Consider the following 10,844-nt stretch of genomic DNA (forward strand, 5'->3'; position numbering starts at 1 on the left):
GACGTGCACGAGGCGACGAGATCCAATCCAGCCAAAACTTCTACAATTGTCAACATGTATTTATGTAAGATAAGTTATTTATTTATTTGATTTTCTTGGTCATGATGATTAACTTATTTTGTTTTGTGATTTTTTTCTTCAAATGTGCTTGAAAAAAAACAGAAAATTTGGGCCAGTTTCACTGTGGTCAAAAATAGACATGATGTAATGGAATTTAAATTTTTATTCTTTTTGGGTTTTTTTGTACAAAAATGTAGAAATTGTCTGCAATTTTTTTGTTATTCAGTCAAAGTCACATTTTAATGAGAATCACGTGTTTTTATCCATCTATTTATTTTATGTCTTGCAACTGTTGTGTTGTGTTCAACATTTTCTCTGATAAAAAAAAACAAAAAAAACTGTAGAAAAACAAAAGCACAGCTTGTAGGCATGCAGCCAAGAATTTGCTCAATCTAATAATTCGATCCAAAAATAAAGTAACATTTTTCCCTTCTGTGACAATTTGTTGGTTTCCAGTCTGAATTTTTTCTTTTTCTACTTATCATGAACCCAACACAAGAACAAAAAGGGATGAAAAGGTTCCATTCCTCCGGACTGAACGCCATCAAGCCTCAGATGATTTCCTCTTTTCAAGCACTGCAGCGTTCAACACAGTCTCCCAGCAGTCCTCTGTTCACAGTTTGTCCCCCGTCTCTATGTGGCCATGGCGTCCTCCGCTGGCTCCGCCCCCCACACCTGAACGCGCCCCTCCATGGCCGTGAGGAGGCGGGTCTCTGTGGGGTGGAAGGACAGCGATTGGACGACCGCTTTGCCAACGGGCAGCTTCAAGGACAGAGACCCCTGGAGCAGAGAGGGAGAGGAGGACAGACGTTCATGTTCCAGCCTCTCTCGGTCGGAGGGCGATCCGCTCCACTGGACGAGCCACAGCTGCGTCTAAACCCCCCCGACCGCGTACCGACCTCCACCAGGTCCCAGCAGTAAATGTGTCCGTCCTCCGAACAGCTCAGGACGTGAGTGTCTTTACTGGACAGGCAGCAGTCCAGCTTGTAGCCCTTCATCTTATGGCCAGTGTACCTAAACACACACACACACGAATTATTACACACAGATTCTGCCGTGTTGTCAGCAGAACGAGGCCAAGTGTGTTAAAAGTTCCCCAGAGTGTGATTTCACACAGTAAAGCTGATTCCCTGTCAGAGGTCAAAGTCAAAGTGAGCTGCATGATCAAGACACACAGCGGATTCCAAATTTAATCTCATTTGCCCTCCTGTGCTGCAGATATATATCACCCAGAATTAGAAAAAAAAGAAAGAATATGGGCAAAAAAGAATAAAAATATGAATATAGAGAACAAGGGCAAGAAAATGAGAGCACCAAGTAAATGCCATTTTCAACACAATATACTCCTAAAATAGGCAATTCACCAATAAAATATGCAATATCCAAGACAATATACGTGGAACAGAAGCGTTACAAGTGTCCCATCCAGACAACAAAACCTTAGTTAATCATGGACTCTGTTACTGGGTGAGAGGAGGAACAACAACAACACCCCCTCATCCTGCCTCCGCCTCGTACACACCGAGCAGTGACCGTGGAATACTGAAAATAGTGCAAGTTTTTAACAAAAACAGTTTAGAATGATGCAGTTTTTCCAGAGAGGAAGTCAGTGAATCAGGAAGCTCACCTGGCAAACAAATCAGAAAAACTTTAATGTTTAAGTATCAACATTTCTCTTTTTTTTCTTCCAGCTCTGGTAAACAGCGACTTTAGAAATGTGGTTGTGTTCATGTTTGTTTGCTGCAGTATCAGTAATGTGGTGAAAATTTAATGAATTTGTGAGATAGAGAGAAAAAGTAAGCCAGTAAAATAAGTCAAAAATAAAAATTAAGACAAAAAATGGGCTAAGATTGCTTCAAAAAAAAAAAAAAAAAAGGACACGAAGCCAATAAAGAAAGTGAATAAAGTGGGAAAAAGGATTTACAAAGCTTACTTTACTTCACTATTATACCTAATCTGATAATTCCCATTCAGCAACTTTATATCTTCTTGTATTTTTCTGCATTTAACTGTTTAAAATGCACCTGTGGTATTTCTATAACGTGTTAATGAATGTTATGATACTGTATTAATTACTGAAAGCGACTCACTCTCCCAGCATCTCCCCCGTGCTCTTATCCAGAAGCCTGACGGTGGAGTCCAAACTGGAGCTCAGGGTGCACTGACCGTCCTGGCTGAAGCACACACAGGTGATCGGACCTGAGACACACACACACGCGCACACGCACACACACAGAGTTCCAGTTATTTCTATATGATGATCCTATTTTTCCTACTGTTCCACTTGAGATGAAACTGCACTGTATGTGAAGTAAAATGAGTTTAACGCCACCGCTCCAAAGACTTTTAGAGAGACGGAGGAGACGACTTACTGCTGATGAAGTCCACATGCATCTGTCCCATCCTCAGGTCGTAGCGTCTCACTCTGCCGTCCACCGACCTGAACGCAAGGAGAAATATTAATAATCCCGATAAAAATGTGGAAAGTGTAGCATCGAGCACATAAAGGTTGTGGTTGTAGTGTGATAAAATGTGGACAATCAAGCAGGTATGAGTTTTTAATGATCCCTTGCTGCTGTGCTCGCTCACCCGGTGAGCAGCTCATGTTGAGCCACCTTGATGCTGCTGACGCTGTCTCGGGCCTCGTCCAGAACCTGGATGGGCTCGAATCGTCTGGACCTGGTGTCCCAGCAGCGCACCGTGCCATCGATGGATCCTGCCAAAACGCCACAAACACAAGATCTGTCAGTGAATACGACACGGGATGAGGATTAATGAGCAGTTTGAATCTGGGGAGTGAAAAAGAATGTACCAAAACAGTGAAATTCGTCACACAGATGATGAGTGTTTTCATCTTCTTTGTTTTCTTTGACAGATACTGAGCCTGAACATTGTGTTACGGCTGATGTGTGTGTGACGGCTCACCAGATAAGATGACGGTCGCCTCCTCGTTGAACTGCACACAGTTGACTTTCTAGAAAAGCCAGAAAAATTGTAGGAATGAAGACACAAAACAGAAGCACAAAGATGTTAAGCAGGAGTGTCAAACATAAGGCCCGTGGGCCAAAACTGGCTCTCAAGAGGCTCCAATCCGGCCCTCTGAACTACCAAGAAGACATTGATTTTTCTTTTTATCCAGGAAATTTCAAAAGAGTAACGGACACAACGAAAAACTGAGAATCGGAAGATAGCAAAGTACCGTTAACCTGAAAGCCAGGTCAGGGTGAGTCTGTAAAAAACACCCACAATGCAACAGCGAAAATAGGTGTTTTTTTTTTTTATTACATTTCACTGTATTTTACACCAGAATGTATCATTAAAACTGGCTTCATGTTGAGGCTGTAGCCATTTTTAGTGGTAGTTGTTTGGTTTTCATCACATATACTCTGTGACGCAATAAACTAAAGTTTAAATTAAAGGTTATCATGGGACTGAGTTACAGGTCCGGCCCACTCAAGATGAAAGTGACAATAACACTGACAGCAGTAAGTAATGACTGTCACTGACCCCGGCGTGGCCTCGGAGTTTGCGTGAGACCTGTCCCGTTCCCACGTCCCACAGAATCACCGTCTTGTCTGAGCTGCAGGAGCAAATCTGGCTGTTGTCAAAGGAACTGTGGAAACATAAAAACACACGGTTACTCCATAAAGGGACCGGTAGTTGTTTCTTTCTTTTTCCGTCAGCGTCTTCTTTCTTCACGCCGATCGCACTACTCTCACCCGTCGGCGTCCAGGACTTCATATCCGTGTCCGCTGTACGTCTTCAGCAGGGTCCCGTTGCTGGCGCTCCACAGCTTTAAAGACTTGTCAGCTCCACAGGACAGCACGTAGTTCCCGTCAGCTGAGCAGGGAGGGAGACGGAGCTGGGATTACACTCAGGATCTCCACGCTGTGAACCCGTTATTTGCATATTTTTGGTCTTGCAGAGTGTAAATAAAACATTTCAGGTTTGTGTCTTGTGGTGAAAGGAGTTTAATATACAAGATGGCTCTACAAAGGCTGAGAAGTTACCATGAACAGCGTTTTTAATAATTTTTTCAACATTTCAGTGACGTCCTATGACAGTTCTGCTACAGTGTGTTCTCCTTCAGCTACTTTGGTAATATAGATTAAATGCAGCCTATTGTTTATTTTTATACTGAGGAGAAACTAACATGAGAACATCTTTACTGAAGCATTCAAGTTTTCTGACTTGAAACGTTAAACTTTAAAACTACAAGAGAGATTTTATGGAAAAAAATGTCACGGTTTTCACGCCGTTCACCATTAAAGCGGACGGCCCTGACGGGTCCTTGGCGACAGTCGATGGTCCGGTGGAGATGCTGAGGCAGCTGAGGAGCCTGAGGTCTGGGCTCAGGAAACGCCATCACATGACCTGTGGGGGAAACAGTGAAACGGTTCAGACAGATCTTACAGTTTATTACAGTTAATCCTGCTGTAAAAACAATGAGTTGGCATGTTGGGCCAGGAGAATAAGGACTGGGAATCATGACACTCTGGAGGAATACAATGTTGATAACGGTCAATAATTGGCTTTCTGCTATGGTTGTGGTGCCCATGAGCAGCAGCAGTGTTACAGAAAAGTTACAGAAAACATAAAACATGCAAACTCCACATCAGAGAGTCAGGGATTCAAACCAAGCCTGTGCTACATGGTGAACATCAACGGCCTCAAACACCCATCTAGAACCAACAGTAATAAACACAAGTGGACAAAAATAACAATGACAAAGAGGGAAAAAAATCTAATAAAAAATGTATTTACATTAGGGGGAAAACTTCCACACACAGAATACGAATCTTTAAACTCTGTGGAAAGATGGAGATCTGTAGTGTTTTATCTCAGCTGGATCACTGTGGGGGAAAGAAACAGAAAAACAAAGCAAGCGCAAACAATCAGCTGTTTGTGAAACTTCAACCACTCACACTAACAGAGCTAACAGTCGTTATTATGCTGTAGCGAATATGTGATAAACGCGTCTGTTCCTGATACATTTATATCTACTTCTGATATAATTATGTGTATTTCTGATAAATGTATGCCTATTTCTGAACCAGCAGCTGTAGCGTGGTTACTTGCTAACTTTCTGAAGTGAATAAAAAAATATTTAGGAAACTTGAACAAACCGTGTACTTGGAAAACGATCTCAGGGAAGAGTCACATCGATTTCGGCTGAAGCTAAAGCCAGAATTAATCCGTTTATCACAGTTTTGAGGCATTGAAACCTCCTTTCACCCATTCATTTCTCCCATGTTGCTTCCTCACCGGAACAAGCGACTCCATTCAAATTAAGAGTAAATGTGTATTTTACTCGTTTTCCCCCCCCGCCTGTGTATCACAAAAAACCTCTTATTTTGAAAGACCATCCTCTTCCGCCTTCTTCTTCCGGTTCTCCGCTGCTGATCAGCTGAGTGTTAGCACTCGCTGGACTTTAAATTATTTAGTTTAAATTAAAAACAGAGACTTTTACAGTATGTCTTCTAATAATATGGCAGACCCGAGAAGGCAGAACAAGATTTTGAGGTGTGTACTGTGTGTTTATCGGATAAAAGGTGTTTTTTCTGTGAGTAAATTAGCTCGTTTAGCGACTGTTAGCCCATCCTGAAAGGATTAGCACTAGCATGGTGGTCTAGAAGCAGGGCTTACACACTGTTATTATGCTTTGAATTGAATTGAATTGCCTTTATTAGTCCCACAAGGAGAGATTTCATTTCATTTATGCTGGAGTTTTCTTTGTTTTTGCAGTTTTTTATCTTCCTGTTTGGGTTTGTGAGCTTGTCCGTGCTCGAATGTTTCTGATTGTGCAGGGTCTCAACCTCAGTCACTGTTAAAGAAGTCATATTAATCAAGCTTTGGGACAAAAGTGAACCTAATCAGTTCATTTGCTGCCGTTATTCTTTAGAATCACAGTCATTTTCTCCAGTACTCTCAACATCCTGATGTTTAAATCAAATACAATAGTTTACTCCAACTTTATGACTGTTTTCTGTATAAACGTGATTGGTATCATTGTGGATTATCATCCAGTAAACTGATTTAAACCCCACCGAATGCATTCAGAAATTAGCGAATCTATATATTTTATGTGTCTAAATGAAAGAAGGCTGCATGTATTTGGTTGCTGCTATGAGAAACATGTCCGGGAATCTGAAATGACTTTGTCTTTCTGTATCTGTTTTGACCTTGGAAGGTGTCTTCCATCAGCATATCGATTATTTGAATTTTATTCACATTGTGCCAAATATAAAACACTTTTATTTAGGAAAACCCAACAGTTCCTCATCAGGAGGCGTAGGAGATGGTGTTCAGAAAAAAACAACTCCTTTTTAACAGAAAGAAACCTGCAGGACCAGACTCAGAGGTGGAGAAAAAGTCTCCCAGCAGAATAAACTTACAGCAGCTTCAGTAGGAAATGGTTCAGAGTGGTCTGAACTTTATTTAATAGAGAATTATTTGGTTTAACCTTGAACATAGAGATTTTTTTAAACACACATTGCATTGTAAGTTTGTCTGACTTGGATTCATCATGTGACAGGTATAAACCTCCCAGCACGGAGACCAACCCCACCCTGGAGGACCCCACCCCCGACTACATGAACCTGCTTGGCATGATCTTCAGCATGTGTGGACTGATGCTGAAGGTGAATTACACACACATCAACTGATCCTACACACGCACGCACACACACACACAAAGCTGCTTTCTACACGTGCCCACATTCGACGTGCGTATTCCGCTTGAAGGGGAGACATCGGTCCATCCCAATCACTCCATTTAGGAGATTAAAGGTGAACTCACCTTTCAGATAGGGGAATGAAGGACAGCTGCTGACTTTCAGCACAAAGAATGCAATGAACTGGACAAACAAAGCAGAGAAGCAAGCTGGGGGTCTATAGATTTTATTTGAATGTCATCAATTTGATTTTCTGTTTTACATTCATAGAAAAAAACAAACTGCACAGGTTCAGTTTTTATGAACGCAGATCCTCTGAATGTGAACATGTGTGTTTGTGTTTCAGCTGAAATGGTGTGCCTGGATCGCAGTCTACTGCTCTTTCATCAGCTTTGCAAACTCCAGAAGCTCAGAGGACACCAAACAGATGATGAGCAGCTTCATGTGAGTACAGTGCTCCCACCAGTCCCAGCAGCAGCTGGATTTGAGCACACATTTGAAACCTGTGCCAGATTTCCCCTGCACAGCTGTTTGAGTTCAGAACACTGCTGTAAAATGTCTTCATCTAAAACAGTGACTTTGGAAAAATTGTGGTATTATTGCTTTTATATGCACTATATTTATTTATATATGTATATATATATATATATATATATATATATATATATATATATATATATATATATATATATATATATATATATATATACATATATATATCCTCACATAATTAGAGAGTCTCTAATCTGATGAAACTCTGCAGTGAAATCAGAAATAGTCTCATTTTGATATGAAATTTTGTTTTCTATTAGTGTGCTCACTTGAAAGATTATCCAAAGGTCAAATCCTGAAACGTGGCTGCTTGGTTTCATTTGTTTATCCTATGTATGCAGGATTACCATCTTCACTGGTCTCACGATTCACTTTGGTCATGATTATCTTGTCAATGATTCAATTCCGCGATGCATAGCTGTGTTTTGCATCCTCAGTTTTCTTTGTAACTGCTCATGACTGTCATTCATGAAAACAAGCAGTCAGATAAATACGAACTTGCTTTTTAATTTAGGAAGCAACAAACATTATAAACATGACTTCAGTCCGAACTGTGTTTCCTCCTCTTGATATTTTGTAAGAACGTAATTTACAATCTCTCATATTTGTCATGTCAGCGTGCTCACCTGTACACTTACTTCATTTTGTCCGTGTTCTTTGTGTTGTATCGTCTTCATCTCTACTTGGCTGTGAGGAACTCATGAGGTTTACATTGAGTCTGAGCCTCATGCATTTTAAACACTGGAGGTTAAACCTTCGCCTGTTATTGGGACTCCAGACGAGCCGACTCTAATGTCCAAAAGCTTTTAAGTGTGCGACCTCCCTGAGTGATGCATTTGCTTATAAAAAGAGGCCTGCTGTGGGCCCGGGGCACTCGTCCAGGCTTCACAGACAGATTTACAATGAGGGGAAAACCTTCTGCTCCATCGTCTAGATGAGTTTGTATTATAAGGCGAGCTCCAGCTACTCATAGTTTAGCGACGCTAAAACGTCGCGCTCAGCAAATAATGTCGGTCGGTGAACCTAATGCACCGGCTCGGAGCGCGTGTGGTGAGTGGTTCAAGGCCAGTTTTAGGACGCTGGTCCGGAGCCAAGACACAGTCCAAGTATCCGCGTGTTATTAAACAAAGGTGAGTGGCTATACAGGATAAATGATCTGTGGAGGGCAGGTATGTCATTGAGCTGATCAGGTGAAGCTGGCTTCACACGTGTTTGGAGGGGATTAACCGCACGGCTGCCTGCTGCAGTTCAGCCTGAAGCAGAGGAACAATCAGAAAGTTATCCTGCTGGTTTTAGTTCCTTTAATAGATTAACTATAAAACCCTGTCTACCTGGCAGGGCTTCAAGAAAAAGTTCATAGTTTTTGCATGTTTGTTTCAGAAAAGTTTTCATGGCGCTGTTTTGAAAACGATGTCTGTTCACACAGAAACGCTGTCGTCTTCGTGTTGGGCCTCTCCTCTCATGTTGGTTGTTTTTGTCACGAAACCAGTCGTTTCCAATGGTTCTCTTTCTTTCCTGCTGTTTTCAGGCTCTCCATCTCGGCGGTTGTGATGTCTTACCTCCAGAACCCACAGCCGATGTCGCCGCCATGGTAACCAGGAGCCAATCACAGGAGAAGTGAATTGCAGGCGCTGGAGTGGGGGACGGGACAGCTGATTGACCCACCCCACCCCCACCCCCACCCCTCCACCCGCGGCCATCTATGAGGAAAAGCAGAGACAGAAAGGAAGATCACGAGATAGGAGAGAACAGACGGCAGCGGAGGTGGACATTAACGAGGACGTTACGTCAAGATGGAAGAGATCAGACGTCCTCCATCTCGTATTTCTGTTTTTAACCGCTGAGTCTGCTGTTGGTTAATTTAGAACGTCAGAAGATTAATGATCAGGTTGTCTGTTTCTGAATATAAATAAAGATGTTTTGAATGAGTACTGAGGGATTTCATTTGTCTTGGGACAGTAATAGATACTCATGTACTACAGCAGTGAATCTCAGTTCATTTATTAATATCAACTCTTTTTAACAGAAATTATATATATGAGGCTTTTACTGTTTATTGAGATGTTAAAATTGAATATTTTTGCGTATGTGTGAGCAGTGGTAATGTTTATCATATGGTCTTTTAGTTTCTACCAGAAAGTGGTCAATTAAGTCCCAAAGGTTTGGTTTCCTTTTATTTCAAATCTAACTAAATCCAGCTTCACTGTAATGTTTCACCAGAAAAGAGTTTGCAGCCTTTTTTTTTATACGAAGAATGACAGCGAAGGTCAAAAAAGAGAAGAAAGGTGCTGGATGCATAGTTATTTTAGCCCAATGAACACTCCTCAACAAGACCACTTCTCATTTGACAAGAGAGTTTTCATCAAGGCTCAGCCTCGACAGATGACTTTGTGGTTGTGTGTTTGTAGTTTCCCACCAGGTACAGTCGTTGACAAGCAGGCTGTAAACTTCCCGTGTGAGTGTTTGTGTGTGTGTGTGTGTGATGGTGTTGGATAAGGAAGTCTGCAGGATGTGAGACTGATTAAGTGGCCTGTAACTCACGTCTCTCCAGTCCCGGCTGCAGCAGAAGCAGCGACCGGCCACTCTCTGGCTCTCTGCCACGTCTCCAAAAGCCGCCACTGGAGTTCGTCCCTCTCAGACTTGTGTGTGATTTTATTTCCTCCCACCAGGCACTAAAACACTGCTCTTTATTCCATTGTTGTTGTTTTTTTCCCCATTCTCTCTGCCCCTGGCATGATAGTGCAATTGTTGTTGATTGCTATCAGAGGGGAGGATATTGAATTTGTCCAAGTCAGCAGTTATCGCTGGCAGTGATCGGCGGGCCACGTAATTTGGATATTAAAAACTGTCACAGTTTGGAGAATGGAGATCTGAAGTTCAGTGGGTGAACGCTGGTGGCGATTTTAATTAAATCTGATTTGGAAATTTCAGCCTCTTCAGCGTGAGGGAGGGAGAAAGAACTCCAGTATCACAACAAAGCACTAGAGGGCAGGACGGCATCGCAAATGAAGGCATCTGGGACCAGCAGTGGTGCTCAGGGCTTCCAATGGATCCCCTATTTATAGGCGAATATTACAAACTCTATCAACGGCCTTATTGATGAGGCGGAAAGAAATCTGACAGTCATTGTTTTATGTTCATTTATGCCCAAATTGAGTCCTTCAGGCTTGAAACTTGGTCCACAAGGAGAGAAAAAAAAAATCTTCATTCGGTGATGTGTCAAGTTTCTTTGTGCCGACCCAGATTGATCTCCTTCGCCTCATAGTGCTGTGTTGACTGTGAGCGATTCGCTCGTCTTCTGGGTGAATGAACTGAACTGAGTCTCTTTGAAACGACGCCTTCATCGCTCAGTTCAGCTGAGTTCAAAGTTCTGAGTGACCGAGCCGCAACGCCTCCCCGACCGACCCTCACGTCGCCAGACGCTGGCGCAGATTCTACCCATTGCATGGTTCTGTCATGGAAAAGAACACGGCGGAAAGATGTGCACCCCTGTATTCAATGACGTTTAATAGAAATCTTTATTTAGCACTGAAGAATGGGACAAGTTGTGCTGAAGGG

The 10,844-nt window shown here is 42.2% G+C and overlaps 2 protein-coding genes across 3 annotated transcripts; one reads left to right on the forward strand and one right to left on the reverse strand.

The window, feature by feature from the left end:
* Positions 1-208: 208 nt before the first annotated feature.
* On the reverse strand, positions 209-5,330 carry wdr83 (WD repeat domain containing 83). Of its 2 annotated transcripts, XM_030094235.1 has the most exons (11): positions 5,187-5,330; positions 4,825-4,913; positions 4,324-4,434; positions 3,780-3,900; positions 3,568-3,673; positions 2,986-3,034; positions 2,650-2,776; positions 2,433-2,500; positions 2,151-2,259; positions 960-1,074; positions 209-840 (listed from the first exon to the last, which is right to left on the reverse strand). In XM_030094235.1, the coding sequence occupies exons 3-11, from the start codon at positions 4,424-4,426 to the stop codon at positions 694-696; spliced, it is 945 nt and encodes a 314-aa protein (XP_029950095.1). In that variant the 5' UTR covers positions 4,427-4,434; positions 4,825-4,913; positions 5,187-5,330; the 3' UTR covers positions 209-693. The 2 variants fall into 2 exon arrangements, with proteins under 2 accessions (XP_029950095.1, XP_029950096.1); XM_030094236.1 differs by lacking the exon at positions 4,825-4,913.
* Positions 5,331-5,434: 104 nt separating this feature from the next.
* Positions 5,435-9,215, forward strand: wdr83os (WD repeat domain 83 opposite strand). Its single transcript, XM_030094015.1, has 4 exons — positions 5,435-5,583; positions 6,596-6,701; positions 7,081-7,178; positions 8,815-9,215. The coding sequence occupies exons 1-4, from the start codon at positions 5,534-5,536 to the stop codon at positions 8,879-8,881; spliced, it is 321 nt and encodes a 106-aa protein (XP_029949875.1). The 5' UTR covers positions 5,435-5,533; the 3' UTR covers positions 8,882-9,215.
* Positions 9,216-10,844: the final 1,629 nt, after the last annotated feature.

This window comes from Salarias fasciatus, chromosome 6 (assembly GCF_902148845.1).
Source record: "Salarias fasciatus chromosome 6, fSalaFa1.1, whole genome shotgun sequence".
Classification (NCBI taxonomy): domain Eukaryota; kingdom Metazoa; phylum Chordata; class Actinopteri; order Blenniiformes; family Blenniidae; genus Salarias; species Salarias fasciatus.